The sequence below is a fragment of the Phaethon aethereus genome, assembly GCF_964289735.1.
Source record: "Phaethon aethereus genome assembly, chromosome: Z".
NCBI classification, from domain to species: domain Eukaryota; kingdom Metazoa; phylum Chordata; class Aves; order Phaethontiformes; family Phaethontidae; genus Phaethon; species Phaethon aethereus.
The window spans coordinates 3,983,242-4,005,373 of record NC_138577.1 but is presented as its reverse complement, the minus strand read 5'-3'; the positions used below and the strand labels follow the sequence as shown (position 1 = coordinate 4,005,373).

The following is a 22,132-nucleotide window of genomic DNA, read 5'->3' as shown; positions in this document are numbered from 1 at the left end:
TGTCGCTGGTTACTTGGGAGAAGAGACCAACACCCACCTCACCACAACCCCCTTTCAGGTCGCTGTAGAGACCGATGAGGTCTCCGTTCATTATACATTCCTTCATACTCCCTCCTAGTTGTTATCACCAGGCACGAAAGGATGCTAACCAAACCCGCAGCAAATGCTGAACAGCAAATTCTACGCTGCTATCGGTGCTGCTCCTTCCCAGCCTACCTGTCAAACAGCTCTTTCGTCCCCCCCCCCCTTTTTTAATGAACTTTAATCACAAACGTCAATAAACAACTTTATTATTACCTGGGCAAATGATGCATTTGAAAATCCTGATAACCGACCCTCCGCCTTCTCCTGTTCTGCCCAGACCCCAGCTCAGGTTCAAAGGAATTCTTAACTTTACAACACCGATAGTTTCTTGATGGCCTAATCCTGGGTCAGAAAGAAAAAAAAACCCAACCCTTTAATAACTGTTGTTATAGGACACTACTGCATCTTCTAAAGCCTCGGCATGTAACTGCATGAATTCTCATCTGCTGTCTTAATGGGAAGCAGTTAATTACAACCCACAAGCTGCCACAGGTGAGGCTGAGCCATTAATCAGCTCGGCTGGGTACGGGGCTGTAACTGCAGTTACGGTTCTGCGTAGCAGTGAGCGGACTAAACCCAGGTGACGGCAGAGGTGAGATGACCACAGGAGAAACACACTGGGGAACAGCAAAACTCTTGCACTGCTGATCACCCTGCTCCTAGCAGGGTTTATTTTCCCTTTCACGTTTTTCTTGGTTTGAAGAATTAGCCTCAGAATCATAACCAGTATGTGTTATTATATTGATAGAATATTATTATATTTGCATTTATACACTTGAATTGTTATTATTACCTGGTACATTTCTCCTGGCTGGGTAGAGAGGACTTTGTCATCTGAACATTTAATTTCATTTTCAAAACTGGTTTTGGATAACCAGAACACTGTCCAGGCTTCTGCGGAAGGCTGACCTGCGTAATATTATTGAATAGCTCTTCTGAAACAGCAAGGGTAACTCCGGAACAAGGTGATTTCATGCCAGTATAATTGTTCAGCTTTGTGAAGAAAGCAATTACTCTGGAATGAAGTGACTGAATCCAGAAAGCAGCTTCCAGAAGGTAACTGGAAGAATTTTCAGGGGTGGAGGGGACAGACATTAAGCCTCCATGTAAATATTAGTCTCCATGCAGACAACAGCTTGGGAATAGGAGTGTCCTGTGTTAGCCCACCCTTCATCTTCATCTTGGCCAATGCACCTCATTCCTGAACTGCAGAATCACTGTTACTCCAGTCACTCACCCAAGGCACCACCCTACCAAGCTACCTTGTCGTGTTGTGCAATACCCAGCTCTTGCTGCATTTCTTCATCTCTGGTTGAAATTTGCTTCTCTGGATTCCAGTAAGATAAACAAAGCCTTATGTATGAAGAGGATGCATCTGTCCCAGAGAACTGCGATCAAACTACTAGTAGGATGTAAAGGAGATAATAAAAATACATATAATAATGGATTTAAAACCCATGACTAGCCACCATAATCCTGCAGCCTCGCCAGTGCTTCTGAAAACCCTACATGTAAGGTTTTCCTACACTATATTTGCATTTACTCAATTCAATTGTTATTACCTATTACCGCAAATTAGTCTGTTTTCAGCCAGTCATTTATCTTGTAAGCATTAAGGAAAATGAAGGAAGAAACCGGATTAAACTGTTTGGAGCTTCCTCTGATGACAGTAATGGTCTTTCTGGGACCGTGACAAGTTCACTGATTTTCCAACATACAAAGCAAATGTGGATTTGAGTGTTAGTGCCACTTTGGCCTTGACCATCAATAGTGTCTCATCGATAGACACGAGGGATCTCCAAGCGTGCACAGCCCTTAGCGATCTTCTGGCTTCCCTGGTTCAGAACGGAAAGGACCGGTGTTCTGCCATTCTCAGTAGCGTACATGGGACGCTATTGTAAAACGTCTGGTTCTTTAAAAGGAAAATTGTACCTATACTACTAAACCACCATTTTTTTTTTAAAGCAAAGGCGGCTAAATTTGTAAGATTTTTAGGTTGACTTCAGCTGTAGACGCAGCTCTGAAAGCACCTGATTTTTATGAGTCTCAGTTTTGTCAGCAGTGAGGCCAAGTCGTCTACTTATCTTCTTCTGCAGCGGCATGGCCTTGCAGGACGCAGTTCTGCGAACGGGGTCCCTCGCCGGCATCAGCCACGCACCGATCCTGCGATACCAGCCGAGTCCCAGCGACGACGAGACTTCGATAGCGCTTCCCGAGGTTGCAGACAAGCTGTCTTCAGCAACTTCTTGTTTACGGACAAAGGATCCAAAATTGCAACAAAGCTAAATGAGCTCAGGGAGCTCTAAATATTTTCACAGCGATCCATTTTTAATAAAAAGGAGGAAGAGCTGTGATATAACAGAGTGCAAAAATTCTGTTTACAGGATCTTCCTATAAGAAGCAATGAAATTAAGTAAGGCTGTATTACTTGCTACTGCTATCAATTAATGCAGCAACCACTTCCAGACGTAATAATTACCATATGTGCACTGCGCTTTACCTCTGGGCTTATTAATTTCATACGCAGGTTACAGCTATCGATTGCATTAAAACATATCGACATGTTACAATAGAAATGCTCCCACTGCAACGCCCCGTTGCACAAACTGAAATGATTCAAGAGATACAGAAAGAGCCCGCTGCACCCATCAGTGGACAACTCGCTCGCGGTCATTTCTCCATCCCCTCTTAAACACACACACGCAGTACTGCAACAGGAGAAATCACAGCAGCCAGCTCAGCCGCTTAGGGACAAAAAGTGTCGGCTCTTAAGAGACAGATGTTGACCACTGGATAAACGCAAAAATCACTAGGAGCACCTATCAATATAAATAAATTAATACAAATCAAATGGCTCTTATTTCGCACTGCAATCCGCCCCGCTGAGAATTTGCTCATGTGGAAGCGATCGCCAACCAGTGCTACCCTGTGAACTTGGGAGCAGCCCGAAGTTCGGCAAGTCTCGGAAGAATGTGCATGTGAATGCTAGCGCTCGTTTTTGGGATTCTTAAAAGCGCGTTCGATTTTTCATACGTAACGAACAGTAACGACATCCAAACAGCACCCAGAAAAAGTGGTGGCCATGTTGCCGTACGACAACTGGGTTTCTAACTACGTGCAAACACAGCCATACATTCAGAAACAACTGCACCCTCTTTGCATTTGGGTTTTTTTTGTTGTCATCCCATCTGCATAATTAAATATGTCTTTCTACACAATTCTGGTTAAGGTTCTAGAAATTATACAACCTGCTTTAAAGCCTCCCTGTAAACAACAAAGCACTGTTTGTATTTTTAATAAATCTTAATTTCCCCTCTTCTACTTCAGACCGTGTATTTCAAGCAAGAATGCGCTGAATTCAGTAGGCAAATCTTACATTAAAATAACTCAACTCTCCTAAAATAGTATTTATAATGCCAGTGGCAACCGTGATGCAGGGGAACGAATGTTAACAGGCAAAATTATCAAGTTTGCTGCATTGGCGGTACATTCATATAGGGTGAAAGCGTGTCAGCAATTTCCAGAAAGCCTTAAAAATTAGAAGGAAACCGGCTTTTTTTCAGCAAAAGCGCTACAGGCAAGACCCAAGCACAAAGAGTTAATGCGTCCTTCCTACTTCTGAAAGCAGGAACGAACCCGATTTCGTCAGTGAGGTTTGGCAACGTGCGAAATCCTGTAACCAATTTCATTTCCTGATAAATGAACGGTCCACAGGGGAAAGTCAGCCAGAGGCTTTGGGAACTGTCGAGAGCTCAGACATGACCGAGAGGCTCCTGGAAGGAGCCAGACTGTCTCTTTGCTTATCGCCGCCCAGCCAAACGGCACCATCCGAACGCCGGCGCTGCCAGACTCCATTTCGAGCCGGAGCTGCGGCGCAACGTGATAGCGCTTCATCGCCGCGCGGCATCCCCTGAAAAAATAAACCAGCTCCAGCACACGTCTTCTATCCGACTTGAAGCGACCGGGCCGAAAACACATGGTCGTATAAAACAGGCGCGGGGACGTAACTCGTAACGGTCCGCGTTGTTTGTGCATTTTAAAGCCAAGCGCTGGGAGTGACTTGGTATTCTGGAGTTTAGAATCTCCCTCCCGCCCTTCCAACAGGAAAAAGCCAAATACAGAAGGATAAATCATTCGTTATTGGACAGATTTTGGCATTAGTGAGGCTGCGAAGGATGCGTTTTCAATAGGAACTACAGGCTGCGTCGCGTGGAAGGCTAACGTCACTCTCGGTTTTAAACTATAAATCAATTTTTTGAGAAGTTATCCTCATAAATATGACTGACCTTACTGAATGTTAACGGTAAATATCAAATCTAATTGCAAAATGACAAATGTCCCTCAACGCAAGCTCTGCTGGGAGTTTCTGATCTATTTAAACGTCATCTTTTCATACAGAGTTAACCTGAATGTTTATTCGCTTTTATATTATTACAAATTGATTCACAACTCCAACATTTTTACAGGAAATTCAAGTAGCTTGACACACAGAGATTTGAACTTTTAAAGTCTAAAGTTTGAGCTTGTAAAAAAAAACAATGCCAGTCTGATGACCCCTGAAGGGAAGATAAAAGGGGGAAAAAAAAAAAAAAAAAGCTCAAATAATAACTTCAGGCCCTTCATTACCAAAGTCCTGGGTAACTTTTCAAGTGGCTTGCAGGCTTATAATAGCAACAGCGTCTGCAATTGATTAGCTACCCCAGCACAACCAGATGTCTCAGTGACAGCGAGAAAGTACCGCTGGTTCTAGAGTTTACTGGGAAGTAGAACATCATTTCACTGAAAACCAAAATATCTAAAAAGGAAGCTGGGGAAGCTAAAGAAATATTATGCTTGTTCTCAACCAAAGTGTCTGAATTCAGTTTTAGGGCATCTTCTAGTTCTTTGGAAAGCCTGGGATAAATTCTTTCTTGCTCCTGAGGAAAATGCTGCTCGCTTGACTCACTCTGCCCTTTATCACACCACCACTACTCATCGCTTTGCTGGGATCTTAGATGCATTCTGCTCAAGACTGTGAAAAACACGAGCTGGTAATATCAAAAAAGACAGTCCTCTCTGTTAACTGTCTACCCGGGTCTGTAAACAAGGTACTTGGCCTTGGAGGAATACCACAGCGTGACTCCAGACACACCAAGGTCTACGCTTACAGCAAACAAACTCCAGGCGCCCCATCCCTGTTGCTCCTTCCATGACTTCACTCGTATTATTTAATGCGCATTTTAGAACCCAAATGAGAAAAGCAGCGACAATACCTGAAGGGGATATGAAAAGGATCAGTTATTCTTTCAGAGCATTTTGATATTCACGATACCGCTGCCTTTGAAAGTATCCTCGATACTTTTTGGGCTACTGCTATGCTTTTACCAAAGATGGCGATGGCTCCACGCACAGCACCGCAGAGTGAGCAAGAAAAGCTCTAGAAGGAAAACAAGTAGTCTGCTTTCTTCTCTCTTCATGCTGCGGCATTAAAATGGAGAACAATACTGCAGGGTATGGTGTACCACAGGCTGGTTGACATAAACAAAACCCAGCACTGTAATATTAGTATTTATAGAGACTACTTCTACGATAAGCAAAGCAGATTGAAAGGATTTAGACATCAGTGTCTTATTCCAATTATAACCTGTATAAGAGAAATTACTCATTTACATTTTACCATCCGTTTCAACATGAGAGCTTGCAAAAGCTGGATGCATTTGGTGTGGGTAACCAAGACTCACCCCCAGCTCCTTCAGGCTGATCATTCACCAGTTAAGAGGGCTCTACCTCCATCTCTTCTGCTCCTTCAGCGCCTTCTCTCAATCCCCTTCAACCAAGCTGGTTGAAGCTCAGAAGCTCACAGACTCATTTTTGCTGTTCTGTTCACACACAGCATGGGAAGACACACAAAGATCTCACGTCGTGAGCTCCTCACCAGACTGCTGACCACCGCGGGCATGACTGCCCTGCAGGGGCACGGACGGCTTCGCTAGCCCTTTGAGCTACTGCAGACTCAGGCGATGGGGCTGGTCTCCTTACATCTACAGCGATGCAACACAAAACACCAGTCCTATGCTGTCCTTTAAAGCAATACAAGAAAGACAAAGCCAGGACACATCTTCTCAATTTTCTGAGCTACTGCTCAATCATTGTGACTTCTACAAAACAGCAGCCAGGGAAATGGAGGAAGGGGACAGAGAAAAGCGAAGCATAGTCCCTCTTTCCTCCTAATTAACACCAGTCAGTATGAGCCACATACTCCCCACCGTGGGATATGCAAAGTCCTAGGCACCTGCCCAGTGTCCTGCTCACATCATGCCTGGTAGCATCTCCTAAGCGTGAAGATACGGCTTGAAAACCTGAAGACTGTTGAAGCCAACAGAAAAACCCTCCAGTGAAAGCAGGATTTTTCCCATGGATCTCTGAAGAGTTAGGATATAGCCGTGAATGTCTCCGTGACTGGGAAGAAAACAAGGCTGAAGTTCTCTGTTTATTCTTCATCTGTGAAGAAAAGCTTTATACAGTGCTCCAAGTTGAAAGCACAATTATTATTTTTTGTTCAAAGAGATTTGGGCTCCTTTACAGTAAGAAACTGATATTACATGAGAAACAGTTTAAAGATCAGAGATTCAAGAGTTTGCTAATGCATATTTTCCTGTGTGGATGCTGCAATGATGTTTATATTACTCTTCAATAGCGAGGTGTCAGAAAAGCTTTAATATGTTTTTAACTGTGTGCCAGGCAGACAAGCAAAATAAAATAGCTAGGTTTTTTTCCTTCTTGTTCTAGTCAACAATGCCAAAAGTTACTGTTTATTCTTCTCCACCCCCATGGAAGAACTTATAACCACTGAAGTAAACTAAAGTTAAAAAGCTGGTTTTTTAATTCCAAAATTGACTGACAGCTGCTATGTAAAAGCAAACCTAACTTGTTTGGGTTCTCAGGAGCATTCACATTTGAAAAAATCAAGTTTCCTGGAGCCATTTGAGGGGTGGGGGTTTTTTGGGTCACTTCCCCTTTCCCATAATGCTAAAAAAAAATTTAAAAAATGCGATACTGTATAATTTTCACATTCAGAAGACACCTGGGGAGAGCTAGAGAGCACATCCCCTTTTCAAATAGCCTTGAGAGTAACACATAAATATGGTATCGGTTACAGAGTTAGCTAACTCTCTTTGGGAGCACCAAAGAGAGGTTGTGAATGCCACAGTAGACACCACTGCTGTTAGACCTGGCAATATTCAAACAGATAATATACTCAGCTGTAACTAAGACCTTATGTGCAAAAGGACTCGTCTTACACCACACCAAAGAAAACCAAACCTTGACATGTATGACATGCAAAATCCATGCAAACGCTTACAGGACTGGTAACTGTATGAAAAGTTCTGGTTGGTTTTTTTACTTACAAATATTAAAGCAAACATTACAAAAAAAAAAAAGGCAGCTTTATAAGTGACTCACCAACACTACCAGACCATGCCAACATTTCAAACGTCTTGAGTCCAGCAATATGAAGCACCACAGCTTTCCATGGATCACAAGTTTCAAGTCAAACTACATTTCAAAGGGCTGCAGTATAATTTATTTTACTTTCTCTAAAGCTTCTAAGTTAACCAATTTCTTCTATCTTATGTGAAGGATGCTTCTGAAAATGAAGTGTTGTTAGTATTCAATCCAACTCATCAACTGTATTTGCATTATACGTAGCTACAAACAAGTCTCTCTAAAGACTGCTGAAATACGCTTTTAACCACGGAACCAAAGGAGTCACCAAATTTCAAAGACTTTGAATCCACCGATGCTAAAGCTAGTTTACTTGGCCCTTGGCTTCTTCAGTGTTAAAAAAAATAACGAGGCGTGTAAAAAAATGTTTAAACAAGCATAAGGGCTGCAGTTTTGTTTAAAAATATACATGGCCTCAACTGCAAAATTTCTTACCATCCTATGTAGTCTAATTAGCTACTCATGCCTATGTCCTACTAAGGAAGCATTTCTGTGGATTATCATATTAATGTTTAAAAGTCATGGTGGCATTTATTTCTGAACTAGAGCCCCAAAGTTTTGGTTCCCTTCTGGGATGATGGCGTTAAGAGCCTGACTTCTGACTTTCTGTAAGTTTTTGAAATGCACAGTTACGAGCTCCCATATGATGCAGTATGTCAGCGAGTACCTACCTTGAAGTACTGTAATAGTCACAGTTTTTCCATAATATTTTTCACATACTTTAGATCTTGCCTAGACACCAGTTTGCACCATTTAATTAAAAGGATTTAAATGATATAAACTCCTGCTTGGACATAGTTATTATAAAGTGGTGTCATTCAGTTTAGTTTCAACTCATTTTCAACAGTTGAAGTAGCTGGGCTTATATTAATACAAGAGCACCTGCATTAAGGGTTTGCCCTGCTTCACACAGACAGGTTTATAATCCCACTTTAAGATTAGCCCGAGTCATTTGAGTGCAGACTTGTCTTTGCATGCTCACAGCTTCATGATGACAACTTATTCTCAGACCACCAAGCCCACCAAAACTTTCAAGATCGTTTTTCCTGGCATTTTGAACACCCAAAATCGTATTTCTCAAGGGATGGGGAGTGTATTCTTCTCTACACAAGGTCTCTGAGAACCCGACCTCCAAAACGAACGCCTTCAAAAGAAATGTGACTTATTGTTCATCACTTACAGGTCAGCTCACAGCAGCAGGGAAGTCTGACATCTTAATTGAGGGTATAAATTGTCTGAAGGAAAAATACAATCCATAAACGTGATTATTCTTAGCGTATGTTTGGTGTTTTGGAAAGGCCCAAATGTTTAAAAGTTTTCTTCCACTTCTCCTACTAATTCGATCTTCTTCAGGTTAGGGGTTAACAGCAGCTGAGGGTCAGCAAAGGGAGGTCTGCAGTACAGATGCCTGCCTAGTGTCAGACCTAAGGATGTATTAGACACAATCAGCTTCCACTACAATAAGATCTTTGACCCTTCATCCAGAAAAACATAAATTTCAGGAAGAATTTGATGAATGTATTTTTTAAGGAAGTTTTCTGTCTCTCTTGCTTAGTGCTATTACTCTAGAGCTCTGTACAGGAACCGCTGGTCTCCACAACTCCTCTGCCCACACTTCTTTGCGGCGTCAACAGAGAGTTAATTCGCAGTGTCTTCTATCTAAGACCCACGGTGGGGAGGTACTGTTACAGCAGTAAAGCAAATGCAAGAAAGCTGTCCGTAGATTAAGAATTACAGATGACAGAATTACAAGGTTTAATTTAGATCATTAAAGACCTCTGGTCTGGGTTCTGAAGCCAGCATCTTACTGTGGCCAGATAACAGCCACTGAGGACTAAGGACGTCACGACTCTGGGTGGAAAAAAACATCATCGGGAGCAGCTGGAATAGAAGATGAGGCAATGGATGGTCTCTCGGGATCAACATCCCGGTAGGTAGGATGCATATGTATGAAACACTGCCGGTTTCCTTCACAATCTGGGGCACTGTGTGAGTGCTGCCCACGTCCTGCCGCTCTGCATGGTGTGACAGCACGAGTGACCGTGTCGAACGGATGACGTCTCCTCCCTAGGAGAAGCACCTGCAGAAACAGGGCAACCTTTCCAGAGAGAGCTCAGTAGCTAAACCAAGAGACTGTTTAGACTCCTCAATTCTGGGGACTTCACGTGCACGTTCTTTTACAGCCACACCTTCTTTCCAGAGTTGAAAGCACCTACACTTGACACCCCCCATTGAATTCGCTGCCACCTCAACCAACAACCACGTTATTTTAACGACATTTTTAGTAGCTGAACTTTTGCTGTCGATGGTGCTTCCCCAGGAGCAGGGGGACAGGGACACAAAGCTGTTCTGGCCCAGCCACCATCACCTCCGATGACAATTTACTCTTTTCCCCTGCGCTCTGCTGCCTTGATGGTTACGGGCTTTCTCCAGTGAAACAAATGGAAGTTGAAGGAGCTGAAAATACATCATTAATAGAAGGGGAAACCTATGAGAAGTGCTTTTAACACCTAAAGCGAAGCTTGTTCTGTCAAGAGACTGATGGCTTTTAACCCCTGCTCCTTTTACATATTCGGTGAAATTTTAATGCCCGTCGAACTCAGAAGCATTTCAATAAATATTAAATCTTGCACCATACCAAAAAGGTGCGAGTTGATGGCATAATGGCATGTCTGTACCACGCATCAAGAACGTGTGACAGAATGCACACTGATGACAAAATACTCATTGACACAGGCAGAAAAGGAAGAGGAGGAAAAATAAAAGCAGCTCAGAATATGTTCATGAAAATGAAATCTCTGCCTTAAGCGGCTTAGCTAATGGGAACTTTTCTTCTCTAAAGCATTAAATGTGGCCTCCCAAGTGTGATCATTCCATGAACCCAAATGTCAGCTTCCAGTCACTAGCTGGCATTCGAAACAAGTTTTCCCACTTATTGTAAAGAGTGGTTATCTGCTGGCTAACTCCCCTCGAAATCCCGAGATAACGCGCAGACTCCAGACACAGTCCCACTTCTCTCACGCTCCTCATCCTGAAAGTACAGATAGTTCACCAAAGGGAAGAAAGGCAGCCTGAGAACTTTAAAAACATAAAAATAAAGAAAGAACGCGGCCAATTTTCACCTATCACTATGATCTCTAAATTGCCTTTAATAAGATTCTGCAATAAAACAGGGAGCCTGGATTGTGGGCTGCTTGTCTGCGAAGGAGACAGCTCTATCTCCACGCTGTGGCTTCTGCCTCCGTCCCGGGCATATTAACTTCATTTATCTCCTCCCACAGACTGAAGGAGAAATAACTACCTCTGGATTTCAGCACCTGCCCTTTATCATTCTGTTTATGCAGAAGTCTTCTAAAAGGCTAATTACTCAGCTTGGACTTTCCCTGCCTTCGCAGTACACAGCTAAGAGCATATGCTTAAAATAATGTTAATTATATTGTTTGTCTCCAGTTGGGTCGCTCCAGGACTGGAAGGAAAATGTGAGTTCTCCCATTTCCCAACAATTACTTGCTAAGAAAACGCAGGATATCTTTCCTCACACATATACATACATGCATATATATAGATACATGACCTCCTGCTAACACACATGCTCACTTTGCATCCCATGTTGCTTCCCACAGTGAAAGGGCGCAGGAGTACCAGGGCGTGCTACAAAACTGATAAGCCCCATTATGCAGATCAGGATCGTGGCTCTAAGTGCTGTTATTTTTAGTTAACGTTTATTCATGTTTGAACTATGGCCTAAGCAACAAACTCAAGATCTGAATACATGTAGCGCCTCTTGAATGCTCACTTCCTCGACAAAGGCCAAGATAAGCAACTTGAAAACATTCACTATATTTATCCGTGCATACATTAGGTACTTATACGTAAGAAAAAAAGCCCACCATTGTCTGAGCTGCAGGGAAGCGAGTGAGTAAAAGCTGCAGTCCTCATTTTTCCAAATCAAAACCTTTGTGTTTCGCCCGCCTCCCTCAGAGTGCTTCAGCTGAAGATGGCAATTTCTAGGAGGTAAGAGCAGTATCTCTGCAGGGTCTCTTGTACTTTAGGGCCCTTCAGTATGTTATGGCAAAAGGCAAGGATGGCTTGAAAATTAATTAGCAATTAACGCAAAGCCGACCTATAAATTCTCGGGATTAAACTCCACAGCTTTGTACGTTGTAATTAAGTGTAGGTCACGTCAACCCAGATGCAACAGACCCATAATTCCTCCACACATTGCCCAAGCTGGCCAGGAACAAGCCGACTCCTATCCAGAAGCCACTTCTCAGAACCGGCTGTGCCCAAGCCAGCACGCCTTAGAAAAACGTCCTTTCAGCAGGTAATATGAGTTGGTCTACGTGGCTAGAGAGCTTCCAGCTCGCAGCTGCGAGCTTAGCGATGCGAACAGCCACGGAGCCTATTGTGCAGGCAAAGCGACTGTGGGTAGGGCTGCTCCCACCCATCCAGACATGCCCAGAGAGTGTCATTATTAAACACGTGTGGATTAAAGCTTTCTCCTTTATTTAGCTGCTGCAATTCCTCAGAGTTGCCAGAGCTATTGTGTAACTATATCTTCAGTCTGATCTTAGTATGATTTTGTCGAGCTTTGGAATAGCTTCCCCCGAAGAACCTCAGAGACTGAAGTGGGAAGACCTGAGGAATTGTGAGACTCCCAGGGGAGAGGTACAAGGACAGAGAGCGTGAAGGCTCACAAGGTCACTTCCATAGGAGGGAATCGTGTGCTGCTCATCATTGCTGTCTTGGCAAAGAAAGGATGCTATGTGCATTTGCAAACGAATGCATGACATCACAGATACCAAGGTCAGTGTCACCAACTTTTCTCCACGCAGGAGTAACCTGCTCTGGCCAAACTGTTGCTCAGCAAAAGGATTTTGAAACAAAATGATAAAATACAGTAGGTGAAAGTGGACAGTGTAGAAGAATTACGTGCCAGGTTGACTGTGTTCACTTGGTAAGCCCACCCCCAAACTCAAGTCCTTCGGAGGAAAGGGAAGCGCTTCAAGTCACACTGTAAACCTTCTCAAAATTGGAAGTACTCAGCTGCTCGGTGAGGACTTACAGAGCTTGGCACTTGTCAAAAAATTTTGAACTGCTGATTTAAATAGCAATATAAACATGTAATTTTGAACGCTGCATATCATTAATACACAAAATGTAAACTTGCTGGCACTTCACTCCAGAGACGTTTCTTTAAATTGTGGCCCAACGCATAGGTCACCTGGCACACTAAGCAGCTGATAAAACCTTCGTTTTTTTGGTAAGGAGCGAATTTATTTAGTGTCAAGAAGGAATCGCTGTAGTCTTTTAACAGCTCTTTTTAAGAGCTTTTGATTATCTGCACGTAAGAAGAAGTTGTCATAGAAAAAGCAAAAGGTCCAGTGTTTCTCTGCATTCACAGCATCACAGTGTAGCAAAAGCACAACCTGAAGGGCTTGGATCCAACAACTCCTCCGGTGCTACTTAGGCTATTCCTGGACTGCGGCTCAGGACTCGGACTCTAGACCAATCTCTCCCGAAGTAATTCGGTCTGAGTGACTAAATACATGCCGTCTCAGGGACACAGGGAACCGTAGGAAAGACATTAGTACATGCAGCCAGCTAGACAATTCCCACCGGGTGTTTTAAAATTACCAGGGTATAAATAAACCACCAGCCGTCGCCAATGGCGGTGTGCACTCAGTGTGCCTGATCAGATGATATTTTTCCTAAAGTTAACACAAAAGAAATGGGTCTTGAGAAGATGGTCCCGCTCTCTTATCATGGAGTAGGAACAAAAATGGTTCTGCAGAAGGCAGACGGTATTTCAAATACACTTGGTATAATGGAGAAGAAAAATCGTCATGTTTTTAAAAAACACACGTAACTCCCATTTAGTGACTTACCTACTTACACAGATTTCATTACTGCAGTATTTAAACATCTCACAGCCATTAATGGATTTTAGCCTCACAAAACCTGTCAAGTTGGTAAATCCCTCACGAGATTTGAGAGATTCTCAGAAGGGAACAGAGGGCTCTGCTCAGGATTACACAGAACGCTTGTCATCGTGTTAACCAGACTTACAGGTCCTGAACCTATTTTCACTAGGTTGGTTAATTCTTAACTAAAGCCACAGAAATTTTTCTTTGTCGCCTTTTATATAGACCCAGATGGAGATGCAGAACGCTAGAGAAAGAAGAATAAGTTAAGGAAAAAAAAGAATTATCACAGTTTGTTTACGGCTTAACTAAACGACGGATGGCGAAGTGAGACTGCATCTTGGAGATATGATGAAGAAAACTTTCGCCTCAGCAAATTTTAATTCCTCCACACGCTTCAATCCACTAACTAATCAAGGAAACTAACCCAAAGATTTAGCGCAAATTAAAAATTTAAATTAAAACCTACACATAGGGCAATCCACAATGTAACCCCTTATCTGCTGCTATCGATGGGAGAAATGACGTTTTGACGTTATGGATATAAGGGGTATGTACGTAGCTGATTGCAACAGTACACTTCTAATTGATGAGGTCTTGAGCACTTACTCTTAGCCTGTCTTTGGGCAAAGCAACAGCTCCTTGCTTGATGATTTCCAGAACCCGCTCCACTGACAGCTCAGCTCCAGCTTGCTCTAATCGGGAGCTGAAAAAGCTGATCACCTGGAATGAAAAATCAGAGCACATAAATAAATTGAAAAGAAGAGATCTTTGTATCAATTTACACACGAAGCTGTCATCTTCTTTCCCTGGACTTCCTAAAGAATAATCACGTTATTGCTTGTGTCGCAGCCAGGGAGACTTTGTTAATGTCAAATTAGCACAATTATCAGTATTTTCCTGCAGTCATTTTTAACAGATAGATGATTTTACAATTTAACAGACACAGCTGAACGAATAAATTTACGTTTTCAAGTCCCAAGCACTGGCACATGCTTATATTTCTGTCAGTACTTCTGCATGTGAGGAGTTTCGAGGCCTTCCAGTCTACTTTTTATGGTTTGGGATAGAAATCTACTTTTGTTTTCAAGCATTAAAGTAAAATCTTTGCAGTTTCAGTGGCTCCTGGACAGAAGACTTTCAGACAACTATTAAATATCTCAATACAACCACAAGAGTCTACATGACTTCCTGGGGGTTTTGTAGCAGTCAAAGGCATCACAATTGGAGGGGGAAAAGATTAAGCCCACAAAGCTCCTCTTCTCCCCAGATTAACCACCCGAAGTGGCCCGCGTACCTTCCCCATCACAGATTCCAGGCCCAAGGACGTGTACGTTCCCTCTCAATGCTCTCATCCTCCATGCATCTCCCGGGTGAGGCCAAGCTGATTTTCACCATATTTCCCTCCCCACCCCCTTTCTGTGACCCAGCTGGTCCTTATTAGCTAGAACACAGTTAGGTCAGGCTTTAACTTTTATCCCTCTCCAAGCTCAGTAGGTCACACCAGAAGCAGACATCCCACCGGCAGTTCTCCATGTGGGACATCAGAAAACCTCCATTTCCATAGCTTCTTTCATCCAAAAAGAACACACTTTGCAAACCCCATCTCCTATCCCAGAAGAACTCATCAGTCACGCAGGGGATCCGAAACGCAAAACAACGCAAAAAGAGTACGGGGCAAAGTTCCAACGCCTACTTCCAGCCCTTTGAGAGTACCACAGGATGGTCAGTGCCACTTGGTAGAACCCATGCACACGTGAGCACCCAGCCACCCCTTGGCTGGAGCCACCCGTAGTTTTCACTCACTGCACGTGCTGCTAGTAGGTTCCCCGACATCTCATAGGCTTCGGACACCGCTCCTCTGAAAAGTACTAATGTCCCCTTGTATCTGAACCCCAGCCTCCAGCACATGGAGTCAGCTTTCTTAAGTCTCCCAAGTAGAAGGGGGGAAAAGTGTATTATACTACAAAATCTCTGCTGAGCTCTCTTTGTTCTGTAGTGAGACACAGCTGGAGCCAGAAACCATTACTCTAATTATGCCTCCCAGCTCAGCTGCTGTTAATAAAACAAAGACAGCTGATGGCTTGATTACTTTGGGATTCAAATTTGTTGTTCCTCTCTTGTGATCCCCAAAACCCTAGCCCTTATTTTGAGCAGGTAGATTTGCTGGATCGCGAAGCAATTTTATGTAGAAGCTGAAGCACCGAGTGAGTGAGATAGAGACAGATGACAGTTGCTGGAAGTTGCTTTTTGGGGCTGTGTCTTTTTTTTTTTGTTTTGTTTGTTGGATTTTTTTTGGGTGGGTTTTTGTTGTTGTTGTTCTGTTTTGTTTTAAACAACAGAAGTGTGGAAATCAGTCAAGAAAGAATTCAGGTTTAACCTTCTGTACTGTCCTTACGATCATTTCCATACTTGAATAGAGGGGAGAATTTCACTGCCTCTGGCAGATGTTGCAGGTAGGTTTTACATTCTTACAGATAAGGACTCACTGTAGCTTCTGTGATCTCTGATCCTCGGAAAAAAACCCAAAAAACACCAAACCAAACCACCAAGAAACAGGAGTAGGAAGATGTGCTGAGTTCATAAGCAAAGGAGCTGGAGGGAAGAACCAGAAATTACAGAGGAAAATGGCAAGAAACAGCTTGCGCAAAGAGCATGAGGACCTTGGAGTGAGGCTGACATGGTTTTGGCATAGAGTCTGGGACAAATTGCTGGTAGAGGATACACAGCTCATAGAGGAATGAGAAAGTTGCCCACAAACTTCGAAAGAAAAAAACATTTCCCTGCGTTTCAACACTCTTCTGTTGTCAGTAACCACTGGTGAAACCTATCCTCGCCCAGGGCAGGCTCATGCAGAGAATCCGTCCCACTAGTGCTGCCTTGTTAGCTCAAGTTCTGCTAAACCACAACAAAAGCAAAATTTAATATTTGGCTTTTAATCAAAAGCTTAAAATACTATCATAATGCATACGCATAAAAAACCTGAATGAAGCTTGCAGATACTACCTGAATTCTGGCATTTCCTATTTTGGAAAGTCAAAGCCTCCAATCTTAACATGTTTTTAAAAGACTTTTAATGTTTTTGTGGTAAAGGTACTAATCTCGGTTGAGTTATATTTCACAAAGAACAAAAGTAAGATAGGCTTCCAATATTTTCAGGCTATGTCAGCATTTCACAGAACTCGGAATGGCTATTTTTGGTATGCAGTTGAAGACTGAAATGAAAAATATCTACTTTAATAACAACACTTACCTCGAAGCATTATTTGCCTTACTACTTCAGGCAATATAGAACTGGAGTAATTCTTGATAGTAACCCTGATAGTACAGTACCCCAACAAGGTACTCCAGTACCCAATGAGTACCCCAGTGAAATAAGGGGGGGGGGCAGGGGCGAGGAGGAACAAAAGAAAAAGAGATGAGTTTTACAGAGGAGATCCTAAAAGAGGCATTTGCTCATGATCATTAAATCAGTAATCAAAACAAAAAGCATCCAGCATTACATCCCTACCGCTCAAGCCCGCATCTCTTCTATAGCAGAAGGTCTAACACTTTACCTAGTAATCTGCCCAAATATAAAAATAAAAAAGCTTAACATAATATTAAGGAAGAGTAGCCTTTTGCTTTGAAAGAGCTTTAATTATCTTCCACACGTAAGTAACAGAGCTGTGTTGAAAATACTCATGAAAATTAACAGATTTCAACTCCTTTTCCACTTCAAAAGAAAACGAACCAGAAAAAGAAAACTGGTTGGATAATATTAAATGAGTTTCAAGTTTTAGCACATGCTTTAAAACCCAGTGCTGAGCATATTAATGTAATGTGTAGAAAAAAAGCAGAACTCCAGGCAAAAGAACTAGACTGTGATGGGTTTTTTTTTTTCCCCCCTTATGATGACCATTTTTTGATATTCTGAAAACTGTTTTTCTCATTAATTATTTGGGCAAGTGGTCTAAGAAAACAGAAAATAACTGCAAAGGCTGCTTAAGAAGACGACTAACAAGAAACTTAACCAGTTGCTGTGAATTACTCGTATCCAAGTCACGCTGTGCGCCCTCTCCACGCAAGGAACGTAAGCCGTTTTAAAAAGCTCTTTCTCCAATCTGGGTTCCATATTAACAGAGATTAAAAGGCACATCTAATCCTGGATTAGACAACCCCCCATCAGGAATATCTTATCAGTGTCCAGATAAAACGGTGTACCTACAGCGCCGTGCCCTGTGCACAGAGCCTAATTCTGCTTGCGCAAGCTATCCAACTGTGCGGTGCGATGGGCACGCAGCGACGTGGCTTGGTCACCATCAGCTCAGGGATGCCCAGGCTTTGTATTCATATACCATTAATACACTCAAGGTCTCTAAAAAGCACCCTGTTTTCTATAGTGATTTCCAAAATTGGTTTTCATGCAGCTTTTCCACTGAAGAGGTCAGTTTTCCCCAAGAGACTCATCTTTACTCCTTTCCTTTTCTAAACAATAAATTTACAAAATATTTCCAGAGATTAGAAGTGCTACAAGAAAGCTAGAACGATTTAAAAGAGACATTTTAGGTTTTGGAGGTGTTTTTTTTTTTAAAGTTATGAGAGGATAAGCACAGTGTCTATTATTTTCAATAGGGCTGAAAGGCTGAAGTAAAAAAATATTTCTATTTACTATAGCGTGCACCAAGCAGCAGAGCTATCAAGGACAAAATGTTTTCTCCACTTGGATTCTTTCAGCAAATGCTGAAGTGCTGTGATGCCCCAGCCCATTCCCAGGCTACACTAACACTACAGCTCCTCGCTTTCTCCTCCAGCTAAAAATAACAGCGCGATTCGCTGCTGCCTCCTCTGCTCACAACTGTCAAGGTTAACTCTGCAAAAGAGGAAAAAAAGTAGCTTGGCACCAAATGAAAAAGTTCTGATTCCTTTTTTCCCCCCCCTTCCCTTCGGAAAGTGATGAAAAGAGAAAGACGCACATTTTGACATTGGCTAGTCTACATTTCCAGCCGCGTTCACCGCTGGTAGAGTAGCGCGCTGTATTGACGGCACACAGAAAGGAGAGAAAAGGAGAAAACAAACCTCTTGTCATAAAGTACTGCAGGATTAGCACTTCAGCTAAGTAGGTTCTCTGGGAAAACATAAATCACAGCTACGTTCAGTAGCCGACAGCCATACCCTCTGTCCTGGAGCAGCAGTGTGGCAAAGCCAACCCTTGCTGATTTGAGAAGGGACGAAACAGCTTTGGGTGATTCAATAGCAGAAGAAACTCAAAAGGTTTATCAGCAAACTTAAAGTACTGAAGTTTCTCAGATTCACCTTGAAACTAGGAGCTTGTTCAAAGACACATGAACTTTTCAAGGTACTCAGCTCTTCTCATCTCCCCACTTCTAGCAAGGAAAGTGGGTAGGGAGTGGACAGAAAAAAAAAAAAAAAAGAAAAAGAAAACCATCACTTCAAGTGTTTAGCCAGGCCCTAGTAATTACCAGGATCAAAGTTTTTCTATGGGCATTTTAAGGAAAACCATGAAAGATCAGTTCTCATTGTCACTGTAAGTCCTGCAGGTCTTGAAATAGAAGTTGCGATGCCAGAGCCAGGGCAACTCAACCCATTTTAAAATCTAGCAGGGAAATGTCTTCAGAGAATTAAATTCCTACTAGGAAATTGCATCAATTGGATCCTTTGCATGACTAAACCATTGCTCCCGATCTCCTGATTCCTATCAGACTATTTTGCAAACAAAATTCTAGCAGCTCCTAGTTAAGCCTGTTCAACCACACGATATCTATCACTAGCTCATAGGAAATACGAAAGTAATGAAAGCCAGTGAGTTCTCACGATGGCCATGAACCAAATTCATCTTCAGGAATTACTAATGAAGAGTCTCCACCAAATTCCTGATACATCTGAGGTTGCTGACCAAATTATAGACCACCTCTGAAACAGAGGCGTATAGAGAGTTCACAGCTGAAATATTTCTGCAGGAGGCCAGAACAGGAACCATAGCATTCCGCTTTGTTCACCATCCAGAAGACGACTATCCCATTTAGCTAAACAAGATGCACAATATCCTATTAAGATGACTTTCTAAAATGAAAAGTAAATTAATGGGAAACAGAAGGTATTTTGATTTCAGTTTCTTCTGTATAGCATTAACTGTTCCCATATGTTCCCAATCAGCCAGCAATGGTGATTTTTAGCTTATTTATAAAAACCCAGAGGCAAATAAGTAGTTTTCAATAAAAAAGGTGTTCTATATACTGATGACATTTAAACATTTATCCATTTTTTTTTGCCTCAGTGATGAAGCACACAGAGGTTACGTCTTATCCCTAGAGTAACCTGAATGGTCCAAATGTCCAAATTCTGGGACAAAGTCCTTAGTTACTGTGACCAAGTCTGTCCCACAGTTAACCTGGGCGATTGCCACTGGTGGAGCTGCAGAGCCATCCCCATATTCACGTGTGCCTACAGACATGTCTGCTCTGTCCTCTGCCCCAGTGTCATCCTGCCAAACGTCTGCTCTCCAGAGGTCTCCAATGCTGAAGTCTCTGGAAACCTACCACAGTGCTTCATTATTATTCATATCAGAAAGTCTTTCCTTATGACCCACGAATCCACAGATTTGTGAAACAGGTGATCCCCTTTCCCCTGGAAGCAGGGTTTTACCTGAAAAATATCACATCACCTTTAGCCTTCCTTTGGCTAATCAGTACCCATTTGTCCTTAGAGGTCCCCTTTTCTACAGCTCTTATTTCTCCCTAGAACTTCTTCCATGGTGCCTACATCCAGAGCAATCCAACTAAAGAAGTCACTAGCATGAGTAAGCTTAGAAGACATCTCTGGGCTATTCTCCCTTTGCATACCCTTGCATACCCACACAGGACTGCAGCAGATGCCTCTGCATTTGCACCCTCAACTACTTGTTACTATCTTCTCAGTATGTTTTCCAACTAATTTTGCATCCAGATTTTAGCATTTTCACCTCTTCCATGCTTCCTATTTGGTTTTTGAGAACATTGTGTGCAGCAGAGTAAAACCAATAACCAGCAGAGTAAAACCAATAACCAAAAACAATAACCAAAGTCAAGACATGTCATACCCATTTTATACAAGGCAACCTGGCAACTGTTTTCGTGTCCAAAAATCCTTACAGATTGCACATACTCTGTATTTTGGTCAGATTTCTTCAATATAGAACATTATCATGCTGTGTGAAAGTATTTTTGTATGAAATCTAAATCTGGCCTGGAGTTCAGGATCAGAAAATCTTACACCTTATGAAGGAGGATTTTGCTGAAGCACCGAAGGATGTTGGAGCAACCCACAACATAAAATGCACCTTCTGCTCGAGTGGACTTCTAGTGCATCTGATGATGGAAACTATACTTCCACTACAGCATGGGTGGACATAATCCAAAGGTACTTTGCCATTTAACGACTGGAAAAAGTACTGACAGAGAGAATCAGGACGTAGCACAGCCCCTGCTTTGAGGCCTTCAGAATGGGAACTTCTCCTCCTCACCCTTCCATTACCAAAAGCTGCAACATCTACCATTTACACCTACGGTTTACATGCTTTGGGCCACCAAATTACATTGAGCACTGCAGCCTGAAACCCAGCTGAGCTCCCTGATACGTAGGAAGTTGGTGGATCCATCCTCCTCTGAATAACCAGCCTTGGCCACAAGAAAGGCCCGGCCAGCTCACTGTTCTGTCTCTGACAGTAGGCTGGGATGGATGCTTAAATAAGAACATAAGAGCAGGTCAAGAATAGGGAGATCCTCCCTGTGAATATGTCCTCTCAGTTTCCAGCAACATACAGTTTAAGGATTTATATTGAGTCTAAAAATCTTTAAAGAATTTTTTCCCTACGATTTTCTGACTCCTTTTTGATCACATCTACATTTCAGACATTCGCAATGACCCACGCGGCCATGAGGATGGAGCTCCCACCCCCATCACTGCAGAGAAAAGCCTGAGCAAAGTTTGGGAGCCAGGAACTCATTTTGGTTCTTCTCAAGCTCCCGCCATGTGTATAGTAAAACTAATATGAATTGCCACTTTTTCAAGGGGTAGGAAGACCAGCTGAAACATTTTGGCTATAGCACACAAGACAGAGACAGGTTCTGTCCAGGACGGTAGTATGCCGATATCGTGTATGAGCTGAAGGACATGACAGGGTAGAAGAAGAGGCCGCTTAATCTAATCTTTTATTCAGATTTGCAAGCCTGACAGCTCTCACCACTTGCCAGCTGGTGACAGGTACATTAAAAAAAAAAAAAAAGAAATAAAAAAATCATTTTTTGACATCCTCTCTTCTCTAACAAAAGAGCTATTTAAAAATTCAGCATGCTCCCTTGGAAAGCTTTAAATAGTTTCTGAATGCAACTGGCATTATGCTGTAACCCAATATTAAATAGTTTTGGGGAGGAATTGTTTAAATTGTTGAGGAAAACCTACATTTAAGTGTTACAAAGGAAAGGAGGGAGGCACGGGGCTGTCATGCAGATGGATCTAGCCTCTGCTAGTTTTCCTGGATCTGGACAAGTAACCAGAGAAGGTCCCTGTCTCAGTCGGGGATGAAGACAACTTATCTTCACCGCACCATATCCTCTCTTCACACAACTTGAAGACATCTTGTCCTAATCATCCAGGCAGTA

The 22,132-nt window shown here is 42.5% G+C and overlaps 1 protein-coding gene across 2 annotated transcripts in view; it reads right to left on the bottom strand.

Moving 5' to 3' along the window:
* LOC309415756 (dymeclin) overlaps positions 1–22,132 on the bottom strand; it is a gene marked incomplete at its 3' end in the record, with an annotated part of 207,666 nt that overhangs the window by 16,448 nt on the left and 169,086 nt on the right. For both annotated transcript variants that reach the window (XM_082013362.1, XM_082013363.1), the window contains one exon: positions 14,103–14,216. In XM_082013362.1, coding sequence (XP_081869488.1) covers positions 14,103–14,216 — 114 coding nt within the window. The remainder of the gene's footprint in view (positions 1–14,102; positions 14,217–22,132) is intronic.